Source organism: Narcine bancroftii, chromosome 10 (assembly GCF_036971445.1).
Source record: "Narcine bancroftii isolate sNarBan1 chromosome 10, sNarBan1.hap1, whole genome shotgun sequence".
Lineage (NCBI taxonomy): Eukaryota > Metazoa > Chordata > Chondrichthyes > Torpediniformes > Narcinidae > Narcine > Narcine bancroftii.
In genome coordinates, this window is record NC_091478.1 from 74818908 (window position 1) to 74833645 (window position 14738).

Genomic DNA, 14738 nt, shown 5'->3' on the forward strand with positions numbered 1-14738 from the left:
ATTTAAAACGCACTTGAAGTAGAGTGCACAGTTCTGGTTTCCTTAGGTAAGGAAGGACAATCCTGTATTGGATATATGGCAGAGAAGGATCACCAAGTTAATTCTTGGGATGAAAGTATTTTCTGATGAAGAACAAGATTGTCTAAATTTGCAGGAATTTGGAAGAATAGTAAACATTTAAGATTGATTGGGGAACTGGCTGGGTTAATATTGAAAGCATATTTCATGGAAATCCAGGGTGAAGGAACACTTAGAGAATGACGAGAGATGCTGTAAGAGTTAAAATGTATTTCATGCTTGAAAGCAGGTTGTTTGTGGTTTTGTCTCCCAGCAACATCTTTGATCCGAGGTTATAGCTGGTTTCTTGGCTTGTTAGTTTCTTTTGTTCTGCGAAATAGAGAAATCAGAAAATATTCCAAAATTCTTCCATTGACCATCTAACAATGTTTTAATGGCTTGTGACAATGTTTAGCAATATATAATAACATTAACAATGTTTAATATTGTTTAATAAAGATAAAACTCATCTTAAGTTTAGTATGAATTTGTTTGAACAAGTCATAGACAACAACATTTTTTTTTGATCCTTCAAGCCACTATCAAGGAAGGTAGTCACTACACACACATTGAAAAGATTTTTGAAGTTCTCTACCCCAGAGGTCAATGAAGACTAAGTTATTGATTATATTGAAGGTATAAATGGACATGTTTTTGCACTATAGGAGAGACATGAATTTTGAGGACTAGGAAAGTGGAACTGAAGCCAAGATCAGATCTATTTTACCTTCTGCTCCTATTACTGAGGTTCTCATTAGAAAGGGTGTTCCAGAGATCATGATGTACTTGGCATCAGCTGAAGGAATGGTTCCCTGTAGGTGCAACCAAAGGCTCTCTCAAAGAGCAGAATAAAGGGAGTGGAAGCACAGGAGGTCCGAGAGCTACAGGAGATGTCAGGATATGATTTGAAAAGTGTTAAGATCTAAACCAGAAGCCACTGTTGGTTATTAGGATGAACAGAGTTGGATGGAAGTTCGTGGGCAGCATTTTCAGGTGAACTTGCATTTGCAGAAGAAAGGAGGGGGTCCTGTACCCAGAAGGGATGGGCAAATAGGCAACATGGCTTTCAGCAGCAGCTGAGATAGGGCTGGTTCATGTTCTGGAGGTGGACATGTTCAGTGAGGTGTCATTGGTCTCGTGGTCAAAGCACATAGGCTTCAGCAGGAGAGAGAGGGAGTCAGCCGAGCGGGAATACCGTTTGTGATGGTTCCCCAGATTTAATCTGAAGGAAATCTTTGCTCAGCATGACCTAAACATCAAAGAAGCAGTGGTGAGGTTGGTATTCAGGTAGAGAAGTGTGGAACATGATGCATTGTTTTTGGTGCAAGTTGATGAGTGATGGCATCTAGATGAGAAGAAACTGAAAAGCCAGAATAGATCCTTTGGATCTCCATTTGTGACATTGTGGGAAAAGAAGATAAATATTGCAAGTGATACTCAGCTGATGATTGCACTTGTAGGAAGGGGGAGTGGGTAACTTGGGAGCAGATTACAGTGGTGAGCACTGTGTTGGAACCAGTGAAGTGATGGTCAGTCCTCATTTGACTCATGAGGCAGTTTCTGTTTAGCCTGCACATCTTTCGAGTGATATACAAGATACAAAATAACAATGAGGCAAGCAGAATCTTTGGTTACACTCTTCCTTTGTCATATTTGAGGCTCCAAATACCTTTCAGCATTTTGTGGAATGAGAGTCTAAATCTTTAATTAATGAGGAAGCCCTTGATTCAGTTTCTACCCTGCCTCGAGGATTCCCTCAGAGATTACTGATGGATGACGCAAACTAAAGCTGTCACCTGCTCACTGCCTCAAAACAAATCTCAGTATTAGCTAATGCCTCTAATTAAGCAAAAGGATCAATAATTGAAAATGTCATTTGGAATCATTACAGGTGTTAGCAAAAATAAATCTTGTGATTCAATGCAGTCAACTTTTAAAATAATACCACCGAGTTTTGGTGAGGAGATATATTTTTATACCAATACTGAGTTGATTGTGATAAGAACTGTCCACAGCCAGGAGCAATGATAACTAAAAAAACTGTCTCTTCTCACTGCAGTGTCAGCAATAATTTAATTACAATGACTGGAGTCTTTTGCTTGATTAAATGCTTGAACAAGATGAAAACCGTAACAGAGGTGGCAATAAGGTAAGATGAAAATTCAAAGAGGATTTTAAACAAATATTACAATTCAGGAAAAGATCACAATTTTAACATTTCTAAGCTTGTTTCAGTTAGAATGTTTATTCCAGTGTAAAATTATTGAAATTGACATTCCTGTTTGAGACTAGCATGTCCTTAAACACAAGTTCATTTTTTGACTTTCTGAATGACACCATCTGAATGGCCTCTGAATCTCCATGCAGATAGTTCACATCTTTCCTTAACCATACTACCTTATACTTATAGCACTGCTAAAGGAGAATATTTGATCTATTGGACCCATACTGGTTTCTGGGAGAGAAATTCACCTATTCTATCCCTCTTTCCAATTTTCCCATTTGCCCAGCAACTCCCCTTTGATTCTCTTTGTCATTAACTACACAAGGGGTAATTCATAGCAACCAGTTAACCAAGCAGCATGTCACTGATGTGTGGGAGGAATCTGGAGTGCCAGAGGGAAATCCACACAACTACATGGAGAACCTGCAAACTCCACACAGGCAGCACCTGTGGACCGGATCAAACCCGGGTCACTCAACTGCGAGACAGCAACACTAACTGCTGCTCCAGCTTTGTTATCTCATTCAGGGCTCAACGGGACACCACAATTATATTTTAAAAGTATCATCCCATTTTATATTAATTATGTTTAAAAAAAACTCTTCTGAATCACCAAAACAGGAATCAAGTGCTCCATTAGTATCAGGCCAGAAAATGGGCCTCCTAATTATCTGCTGTAATTCTATCAACAAATGGCAGATTTTCTGTGCCCTGTGAACTGACTGCTCTGGGAAAAAAAAAACCCAACGATATTCTTAGCAATCCACCCAATCTGCATTCTTTTTAGAAGAGGCTGCACACACAAACTGCATACTGTAAATAGTAGCTGTTTAGTATGCATCGATCTGTCTGTATTGTGGCATCAGATTATAATCACACTTATGTAATGAAAAAGAAGTTTCAGGATGCAAGTTTCTCATAACAAGAAGGGGCATGAAGCAGTTGTAAAGCAGATTCAAACCTGCAATGTGCACTTGTTTCCTGCATGCACACTGATAACAATTGAATGGTTATTTTGAACTAAAGGGAAATGGCCTGCTAATTTGTGCAGGTTGCCTATTAATGGGTTTGAACAGAAGGGTCCGTTGAAGAACTAAATGCGCTGCCCCTTGAAGCTCCAATTGTGCCTATACATAAGCAGGGTGTGTGCAAGTTTCAATATTTTTTAAAAATTTACTCTCGGGATGTGAGTAACACTGATGCTTACACCAACCCTAACCCAAATCCCACATTTGTTGCCTGTCCCAAGTTCCTCTTGCAGACCTGAGGTACCTTGAGCCACAAAGATTCCAGATTGAATGAAGATCTACCGGGACCAATGCCTGAAGAGGGCGCACAAAATCAGTGAACCGGTGCGGACTCGAAAGGCCAACATGGCCTGTTCCCGCTCCATAAATGGTTATATGGTTATATGATGAAGGTCCTCACAGGTTGCCTTAGGCAAGGAAATTTAAGTTTTGGGTTTATCTTTCAAAATAGGAATGCGATATGCTTGAAAGAGCAAAATGGGACTGGTGTATGCCTTGAAGGAGTGTTGGACAATATGAAGGCTTTTTAGCTTGACATTGAATAAGCTTCACCCACATTTTCATTTCTATTTTAGTTTGGGGAAGAATGGGAAAGGATTAATCTTCTATGAGGATCAAAGGTAATTGCAATATTCTTTTAATTGTTTGTTTGTAAAGGAATATTTCTTCCACATTTTTGCATTTCTCGCACTGCATCAACACATAAGCTAAGATGTGGATGAGGGGCTTGGGTGAAGTGGTGCAATTTGGAAAGAGATGCCCGTGTCAAGTCGAAGGATTTTTTTGAATAAACTATTGTTGGCAATACTGAAAATAGAGGGTTACGGGGTAGGGAGGGTATAGTACGTTTTTTAAAGGAAAATATGGGTCAGGACAACATCAAGGGTCGAAGGGGCTGCACTGTGCTGTAGTGTTCTATATTTTATGCTCATTATCAAGTGCAGAAAATGTGATCACAGTCTTGCACTATACAAATCCTCATTAAACCTCTTTATTATTAGCATTTTGCCTAAATGTTAAAGGGGAAATATAAAGGCCTATATTTGGTGTTGAATTTATTCTTGGGTGAAAACCTAAAGGGAGACATTTGCTTAGAACTTGCTCAACGCAGACATCTAGGATTTAAACACAGAAAAATCTTTTCATCACAAGAAGATTTGTGATGAATTGGCTGAGACTTTGGTGAGTGTTGGGTCTATCAATGTTATGCCTTAAGCTATAAAGCCTTTGGCAGAAACAAATAGAGATGGAAAGGGATAGAAATAGAGGCAAACCGTGTGTAGAGAGGAAAATGAAGAGAAAGTAAGAATGACGTCCCTCTTTCTTGGCATTTTGTAAGGTGGATTGTACCCTTTGGAGGATACTAGGCCAGTTTCTGCTAAAGAGGTAAAGTTTGAGAGCTACTGTGAGGGAAGCAACTAAGGTTATGTAGGGGTTTGAAATAGTAAACTTCTATGTGTGTGTGGAAATTCAGAACTGGAAATCAGGAATAAACAACCTTCAGTGTTGCAACTGATTGAAAATCCAAGAAAAGGATTGTCACTGGAGGAGTGGTTAGAATGTGAAATTTGCAACTAATTGGCATAGATTTCCTTGTGATCTAAGGAAGACCCCAGATAAACCACGGAAGAGAAATGAACAAAATGGGTGAGATGTGTTTCAAGTAGAGCATTAACTCTGAGAAGTTAGATGCTGTTTATCTGCTACAAGTTCTTTAGCCCTGAAATTCACCCATAATCAGTTGTACTAAATGTGCTTTGCAGTTGCAGTAGGTGTGTCCTGTCTGTCTCCGAAGTCCTGTTCCTTCAAAGTTGATTCTTGTTAAACTTTTCTCATCCGTATCCCAGCTGTGACTCTGTTTTTAGTCTGTGTACAACAGACACATGAAAATTAACATGTTCTCAAATTATTTCTTTCAACTACTCCAGGTTTCAAAAGGAAAGAGGATTGCAAGAAAAGTTGGAACACAAATGTGGAAGACAAAGTTTATGTCTTCCAAGGAAAATAAGGTGAGGATTTATCAAAGGATACTTTTAAGATATTTGAAAATTTCATGGAATTACTGATTTAAAAAGAATGTAGTTCTTAACAATGTCTTATCAAGATATATCAAGTAAAAACATAAGAACAGAAGCCATAGATCATTTAGCTTTTGAACATGCCTCACCATTCTATAAAGCAATTTTTTGTCACAGTGCCATGATGCCATATCCGTCAATTCTCTTAGTGTAGTTGACAACTTCTGTCTTGAAATTACTCAATAGTTGAGTCTCCTTGGCTATCTTGTGCAGAGAATTGCCAAGATTCACCATCTCAGGGTGAAGGCATGTCTCTGTCCTCATCAGCTGACTCATTACCTTGAGACTAAACCCTGTTTCTGGTTTCTCTGTCAGTGGAAACACCTGCATCTATCCTGTCAAGCTCGAAGAATGTTATTATTCAACAGGATCCTCTGTCATTATTCTCTGAGATTAGAGGGTGCCATGCAATGGGAGTCTTGTGCAGCTCTTCACCTTGTACTTTGTGTTACAGCCTTGAAGAGTGTGAAATAGATGATGAGACCATGAGACAGCTCTGCTTGATCCTTAAAACGTCTTCTGCACTTACAAAGCTTGAGTAAGTACAGGAGAGTGCTAGAAAATGGGCTAAAGGAAGATTGAGGGAAGGAACCAAAAGTCAGGTTCAATGTTGTTTAATCAACTTGCCAGAGGTAGTCAGGATGGGTTACAGCTCATTGATTATTTATTGAGGGAAAGCATGTGAGTAATCTGAGCTAAAGCAGAATCCAATTGATGGCAACGGTACTTTGGAAGGAGAAGAACAAGGCGCAACAGTTAGAGATAGCACATTGGCTCAGGTGCATGAACCCAGGGGCACTGACTGGCAGGAAGGGCAGTGCCACTCCTGTCAATTTAGCAAAAGTGTGAGCACAGGTGCACTTGCTCATTTGTTAAATCAGGATGTCTCCTAGTTTTTAAACAGGTGTGGAATTTGTAAACTTTTCCTGAGAACATAAAGTCAACAGGCAAACTGCACTTGGATGTGGCAACAGAGGACTGCACTTCACCCTGGCAAACTCCATCACTCCTCTATACACACACACACACACACACACACACACACACACACACACACACACATACACACACACACCACCCCTACTCACACACACCCCTACACACACGCACCTCAGCACCACACATTCACCACCCCCCACATGCACATACACACACAATCTCACTCACACACGCCCACATGCACTCTCATACACACACACATGCACTCTCACACCCACACCCCTACACACATCCACCACACACACAATTTAAATCACACAATATGTCTTAAGAAATTGCTAGATAAATATCCATACAGGTTTCATAATGCCCATTAGATTTGAGATCTTGTTCCTGGTGGAGTGATATTCATGGAGTGTGACTTTCACCTTTACCTTGAGTAATATGTCCTGTGTGTTCTCACTGGGTGCGTTCTCCAAATGTCCAGATGCTCATTTTGAGAGCTCCAGCACTTCATAAGCCAAGGCCTTCAAGTGCCTCGACTGCATGCTCCAGATGGCATCATCTGAATGTAGGAAACCTACTGGTTATGGTGTGAAGCTCTTTGCATGTAAAAATTATCCAATCAGAGAATCTAATGCCACCTGATCACAGAAAAGCATTGACAAGAGCACACTTAAAGATGACAGGAAGTTCAATGTTTAAACCTTCAAAAATAATAGCAGGTTAAATAGAGATCTATACACATCCTTTGGAAATCCAGATGGTTTGGCATGTAACCCATTTATGAGTGAAGAGTGTGAACTAGTGGTCGAGAGTGTGGTGGGAGCTGGATCTAGACTGTGAGTGATGTATGTGACTGGCGTCAGGCTCAGGGTCCAGGGCATCACCTTGTGGAAATCTGGACAGGTTTGTGGCCAGAGCCCAGATACAGCGTGCTTGTATATTTTCCACCCCTTTCAAACTCACCAGATTCTACTGCAAAACTAATTTGTAACATGTACAAATAGTGAAATAAAAGTGTGTTGGGGTGTTAAATAAGAGTAATCTTGCACTAATCTGGACAACCTTCTCGTTTATCACCTCAGGGTGCCAAATTATCAGAATTTTACTGTAATTGTGAGTCAATTTTCATTAGAGTTTGTAAATCAATTGAACTTTGGTGGAAAAATACCTGGAAGAAAGCAAAACAACCTCTTCAGTTTCTCTTGGATTTCTAGTCAAGTTACCTCGCCATTTAAATTTCTGTTTTCTGCTACATAGATACTTGAATGGATTGAACAAGTCCTAAAGAAGTTAAATATTTTCATAACTTTCCATGTATTGTTTCTCTTTGCAGCTTATCAAACAATACACTCAGTGAAAAGGCTATTACAGTGTTGCTCTATCACCTACGATGTCTACAACACTTGGAGACTTTGAGGTAAGTCATCCAAACGAAGTAAGGCTGGATCAGTTATGGTCATACAGGGGGAATTAGATTTCTGGGAGGTTTGAAGAACACCCTGCATCTTTCATTTGATGAACATAATTGACTGTCATGTTGAGAAAATCTAATAGCACCATATTACCTTAAAACACCCACTTTATGGCAGATGGATCGATTGGAGAGACCTTTGCAGCCCTTGTACTTTTCCTGAATATTGATAATTGTTTTATCCACTTAGTTGTGGGAAGTTGCTTCAATTTAAATGCACCAATGGTTTCAGTTAAAACAGTCCAGTGTGGTGTGCAGGTCAGTAGTGTGTCACAGATGGTTTTAAGATATTTTTGTAGTTCAAAATGTACTGGGGGTGTAGCTTAATTGGGGAGGATCGTGCTCATGGCCCAAAATGACCTGTTACTGTGCTGGATGCCTAAATTTTTAAAATAGTATCTCGGGGAATAACAGCTCCATCTTCTAACAGAGCAGTAATATTAGGACAACAGGCATCCTTTTAGACTGAAAAGTCAAAGATTTTATTCAATCAGGTGAAGATGGTGTGATAGTGCGTGAAATGGCAGCTTGTCTCTCGTAAGACCGTGTTTGCACCTCAAGCACTCAAATTTGATTTTGTTTTTTCTTTCTTTGTTTTACCACTCCTTCAGTATTACTGATAACAGCATCTCATCAGACACTGCCCTTCTGCTGGCGGAGTCTCTGAACATCTGTGAAAATGTTCAGGAAGTTGAAGTGAGGTAAGTGTGCATTGAAATATAATGTTGGTAAACCAAAGGAAGGTGCTTGTTAAGACCTTGCTAGGTGTGGGTGCAAGTGGAGCATTTCCTACAGTCACAGGGGTAGGTACCAAGGGGATGATTGGTGGGGAGAGGGGAGTGGACAAGGGAGTCACAGAAAGAACAGTCCCTGTGGAAGACAGAGATGGGAGGAGAGGGGAATATGTGTATAGTGGTGGAATCACATAGTAGGTGACAGAAATGAAGGATGTGTTGGATTGTAGAAGCTGGTGGGTGGTAGGTGAGGACAAGAGGAATCCTGCCCTTATTGCATGTGGGGGCAGAGGGGGCCCGGGCAGATGTGCAGGTAAGGGAGGATATGTGGTTGAGCACCAAGTTGATGGTGGTAGAGGGAAAGCCACGTTGGTTGAAGAAGGCGGACATCTCTGATGATCTGGCATGGAAGCTTTTATTTGGGTGTGACAGAGACGGAGGAATTGAAAGAATAGAATGATGAAGATAGTTGTGGGAATTGGTGGGTTTGTAGAAGATGTCTGTCAAGAATTTGTCTCCAAGATGGAGACAGAGAGATCGAGGAAAGGGAGAGTGTTGCTAGAGATGGACCAAGTGAATTTGAGGTCAGAATGGAAGTTGACAGCAAACTGGATGAAGTCAACAAGTTCATCATGAGTACATGTGGCAGCACCAGAGTGGTCAGTCACTGTAGTGGAGAAAGAGTTGAGGGGCCTTGTCTGTGTAGGCCGCTTGGTTCAATCCCTGTCCACCTACATCCAAGACTCTTCACACGCCCTCCATCACATCAACAACTTCCAGTTCCAAGAACTCAATCATGGACATCCAATCCCTATACACCTCTATCCCCCATATTGAAGGCTTCAAAGCCCTTTGTTTCTTTCTGGACAATGTACCCAACCAGTCCCTCTCCATCACCTCCTTCCTCAGGCTGGCAGAACTTGTCCTCACCCTCAATAATTTCTCCTTTAACTCATCCCACTTTCTCCAACACATCCTCCTCCACCATTTCTGTCACCTACTTCGTGATCCCACCATAGACACATATTTCCATCTCCTCCTTTCACAGGGATCACTCCCTCTGTGACTCCCTTGTCCACTCATCTCTCCTCACCAATCATCCCCTTGGTACCTATTTCTGTGACTGCAGGAGATGCTCCACTTGCATCCACACCTCCTCCCTCAGCTCCATTTGGGGCCCCAAACAGTCCTTCCAAGTGAAACAACATTTCACTTGTGAATCTGCAGGGCATCTGTTCCTCCTGCTGTGATCTCCTCTACCTCAGAGAGACTGGTCGCATATTGGGGGATCGCTTTGTTGAGCATCTCAGCTCAGCTCTGTCAACAGCATTAGCAAAGATTTCCCTGTGGCCTTTTCAATTCCCTATCCCATTGCTTACATGTCAGTCCATGGTCTCATGTACTGCCAGACTGAGACCACCTGCAAATTGGGGGAACAGCACCTCATCTTCTGACTGGTGTAAGGTAAAACATCATGAGATGGGAATGTGTAGGGAGTTACCCTGTACAGGGCAGTAACAAGAAGGGGAGGTGTCCTTGTACTCCTGTTAGGTAAAACATCATGAGATGGGACCGGAGAAGGAGTCACCCAGTACTAAGGAGTAACAGAATGCATCCTTGTACTTACAAGATAAGAGAGACATTGATGGATTGAGAGGCAGGAAGCTAGCAGGGAAAGGATAGCAACAGTTTTAGTCATTGGACAAGTAATGATATGATGATGTTCTAAGCATGTATCCAAGGGTATAAAAAATCACCATTTTGCTGATAACGGCAGAATGCATTCTCCGACTAACTTGTTAGTCGCAAGTGTTACAATCCGGTAATAAAGAACAAAGAACCCTGATTTCGACTCAGCCTGGTGTTTGTCTCACTCATTCATGAACAAAGCAGACCTAACACTGGGTACCCTCCAACTGGATGGTATTAATATTGGCTGCTCTGGGTTTCATTAAACCACTCCTGGCCTTGCTTCTTCCCCTGTCGCCTTCCCCCAGCTCCATCTCTCCCTCCCCTGTCTCCTTTGGCACAAACATGATAAATTCTCACCTCATCCCTTATCATATCCAGTGAACTCCTTTTGTTGGTCTGGATTCCTCCTCCAGCCAACATTGTCTGAATTCTGAGATTTCCAGCTTATGGCTCATTCTGCTTATTCCTTGAAGGGCACAGGCAATATACCTTTGTCTCCTATGGACGCCAAATGACCAGTTGAGTTCCTCCAGCATTTCAATGTGTCTTTACTACAATCATAGCATCTGCAGACTTTTATGTTTCACACATCATCCCATTTACACCAGTTTTGTGCAATTGATTCATGGAGCCATTCCACTAATTCCCCAGTCCCAACCTGAGGTTTCCTGTTGAGAATAACAGTGGACAAGCTGTAACTGATGGGCTGAAGTTTTAGGACGTTGGCGGAACAAATATGATTTTATTTTCAGCATTGACAGGTTTCAGGATTTGGGTTGGTTTGCAATCCTAATGCGATAACATTGGTGAAAAGATGGTTGGGTCATGACTTTGACATTGAATTGGATCAGGAGTTGTTGGGGTTGGTACGCAGAGCAAGCAGGAGGGGCTAAGCTGAGTCTTAAAAGAGAAAAAGGAGGTGAAATGGTGATTTGACCCTTCGCAGCAACAGGCACAGCTCTCAGTGATGTATAAAATGTAAGATAAAATAAATAATACATATTTACAGTGGCTGGTGGTGGAAAATGTTCCATCACGTAGACCTTTGATGGTCTTGTAGTTGTTTATGTATTGAATGAAACATTTTGTCTCCATTAATTTATTGACCCTCGAGGTCCCGGTCTTCAGGCTTTTCTGTGTGAGAGAGCAGTGGCCAGGGCGATGGAGGTGTTTCATGATATTTACTGCCTTCCTGAAGCAGTGGCTCACATAGATATCTTCGATGGACGTGTAGATATCCGGCCTGTTTGCAGCTATATAGAGACTGGGTTGGGGGGCGGGGGGGTGTGGGTGAAGAGTCAACCCCTGAAAACACTCGAAAGGAGAGATAAGAATTTAAAATCAAGGGGTAGATTTGGTGGCGATGGGTGAATGAGAAATTGCAAGGTGGACATGAGCTTTTTGCTGCTTTGGCTTGGTGTGGAATAAGGTAGGGTGGTGACAAGGGTAGCTGTGATGAGCTGGGTTCTCCATAAAGTATCCCAGCCAGAGGATTGCAATGTTCACCAACACCTTCTCAATGGTATTTAGTGCCACACCTATGTTCCAAAAATGTATAAATTAAGAAAAGGGCTTGACTCACATTCGGTTTCCTTCTTGTTGCTAATGTGAGCCAGGGACAAGGCATACACTGCCTTGAGATGGAGTGAGTGCCCTGTAAGATAACCCCTCCCACCCTCCCCCCACCCCCCCCAACCCCAGACTTCTATTGTCCAATTGAAAACACCATGCTGGAGAAACTCAGCTTGAGCCCAAGATGTCGGTTATGTATTTTTACCTTTTGTATATAAAGAGCACTGCTTGAACTGTTGAGTTTCTCCAGCATTTTGTGCTTTTACTTCAACTACAGTGTCTACAGATTTTTGTGCTTTACTTCCATTGTCCAATTGTTAATCTCCCATGGTAATTAGCACAAAAAGTCCTGGACATCCTGGGTGAAGGAGCTCTGAACTTTGAGAGAATTATGAGTTTTTACACACTACAAGTTTTACAAGTTGCCTCTGTTTGTTGTTTCATCAGAGCGAAAGAGATTACTAAAATGTTAGCTTGGTTTCTGTTATAGATCAAGTGGGAGAGCGACAATAAACTTCATGAAGAAGTGTTGCAGGTAATGGCCTCCATATTTCTGTAAACTTTATCCTACTTTGTAAGATGTCATTTTATGTCTTCATCCAATCTGAAGTCCTGGTTCAGTAGCATCGAGAGTTTTCCAAGGTTTGTATTTTTTTTTGCAGGGTTGGGTGCAGGTCATTATTGTGCCACAATAACTCTTCCCTTTTTTGCCAGATCTTTCCACAGTCCCCAATATAAGGATATTCTGTATGTCCATACCACATAGAAGGAGGCCATTTGGCTTGTCATGTCCATGTTGTCTCACAGAGCAATCTTATTTCCACCAACCCCCCCACTAATTTTCCTTGCAACATATTCACCTACCTACACTAGGGGTAATTTGCAGTAGCCAATAAACAGCAGCACATTTTGGGATGTGGGAGAAGGTAGGAGCACCCAAGAGAAATAGTGTTTTTACAGTAAGACAGCACTGGAGTTCAGGATTGAAACTGGGTCATTGGAACGGTGAGGAGCTGATCAGTCAGTTGGACTATAATGCCCCCCCGTGCTCTTTATTTAGAAATCGAAAAGAGGAGCATTCCACCATTCAATACAATAATGACTGATCATTTGTCAGTATAACATCCCTTGATGCATTTTATCTCCATTAATTTATTGAGCTCCATTTAAACCTTTTCTGTCACGAGGCCTCCAACTGACATATAGTATCAAATTCTGGAGGATCATCAGAATTTCAGAAGATCTCATCTCAATCCAACATGTCCTGCTAGAGAGAGTGATCCCTCATTCTACCTACCCCAGCCAGGGGAAAGATCCACCCCTTACCCAGTGTAGTTCACCTTATCAGAATTTATGGTCTCAAATAAAAGGAGTTTCAGCAAATATAAACCTAATCAAATTACGCTCTCCCCATATGATAATTCCACCCTTTCAAACTGATGATCATTTCCTCCATGCCAAGTATATCCTTTCTTAGTTGAGGAGAACAGAACTGCACACAATAACCCAAGTCTAGTCTTACCAAGCTCTTAAATAATCGAAGAAGGGCATCCTTGTTCGTTCCCTCCTGTATGTGGATTGAAGACAGATAAGGAGAACTGCTTCTCCTGAAGAGTCATGAATCTGGAATTTTCTGTCCAAGGAAACAAGTTGAGATTGTCTCATTTAAAACACAGATGGATTTTTGGGTAATAGAAGATTTAAAGTTCTGGGGTTGGTAAAGGGAGCTGAGTTCACAGCCTGATCAGCTGTGATCTTATTGAATGAAGGAGCAGGTTCGATGGGCGAGGTGGCTAACTCTTGCTCCTATTTCTTATGTGCTCAAACCTTTATTCAATGAAACCCCACCCATTTTATTCCTTTCAACTGTTTGATGCACCTTCAAGTTTGCTTTCAGTGACCCACAAGTCACTTTGGACATCAACACACATTCTGCTGCTCTGCTTTCCCTGCCAAAGTGGGTAACTTATCCACATCACCTCCAAGCTCCTTTGGTCCCTCTCAAATCATAAGTATACCCAGATTATTTTTATTGGAAAATTATGAAACCTCTTATTTGATTCCCATGTCCAAATCATATGATGTGGTGCAGCATAATCAACTTGTTCCTTGCAAATAACCTGCCCACAGTAACTTTGGAGATGGTGCTGTCTTTAAAAAGTAATGAATGCTATTGGAGGAGAACCTGTCTCATCACTTTTTGAGTTGGATGAAGTCACATTGTTAGAAACCCTGTCTGTGTGAACTGCATTTTTTTCTTGTGTTAATGCTCTCTCTTTCTCACAGATGTGAAGGAAACAAGAAGCAGGCAGCACGTCCACACTCAAGGATTCTCAGGTAATCGCTTCCCCGTGCAGTGACAAACTGGTATTTGAGTCATGTGCCAGGAAAGTTAACAATCAACCTCTTTTTGTCTTTTTTAAAAGCTTGAGGGAGTGCAACCTGCGCACAATGAATTTGGAACAACTCTTCAAAATTCTTGAACACTGCAAGAACCTGGCAGAAGTGGAGTAAGGATGTTGTTGATCAGATCATGTGGTGCAACAACCCGGAAGTAAAACACGACAGTCTGCAGCCACCATGGTGGAAGTCAAAACACAAAGCTGGAGAAACTTGGCAGGGCAAACAATTCACTTTATGTAGCACAGATAAAGTTACATCACCAGCATTTTGGGCATGAGTCCCTCATCAAATTCTGAGCAAAATGTAGGCAGGGGCCCAAAGATAAAGATGTGGCTGTCTCAGCCTGAAATGTCAGTTATGTATCTTTATCTTTGCTATATAAAATATATTGTATGACCTGAGTTTCCCCAGCATTGTGTTTTTACTTCAACCACTGTGACTGCAGACTTTCATGTTCTACTTCTTACTTTACACCTTACCTGTTCATTATAATGTTTATTGCTACTGTGAACAACCTAAAACAGACCCATGGAT

At 41.4% G+C, this 14738-nt stretch overlaps 1 protein-coding gene across 1 annotated transcript in view; it reads left to right on the forward strand.

Moving 5' to 3' along the window:
- Window positions 1-14738, forward strand: part of nlrc5 (NLR family, CARD domain containing 5) — a 172583-nt gene that overhangs the window by 80942 nt on the left and 76903 nt on the right. The window contains exons 19-27 of the mRNA XM_069901371.1: window positions 2117-2206; window positions 3885-3929; window positions 5238-5318; window positions 5842-5925; window positions 7666-7749; window positions 8415-8504; window positions 12292-12336; window positions 14088-14138; window positions 14228-14311. Of these exons, the coding sequence (XP_069757472.1) occupies window positions 2117-2206; window positions 3885-3929; window positions 5238-5318; window positions 5842-5925; window positions 7666-7749; window positions 8415-8504; window positions 12292-12336; window positions 14088-14138; window positions 14228-14311 (654 nt within the window). The remainder of the gene's footprint in view (window positions 1-2116; window positions 2207-3884; window positions 3930-5237; window positions 5319-5841; window positions 5926-7665; window positions 7750-8414; window positions 8505-12291; window positions 12337-14087; window positions 14139-14227; window positions 14312-14738) is intronic.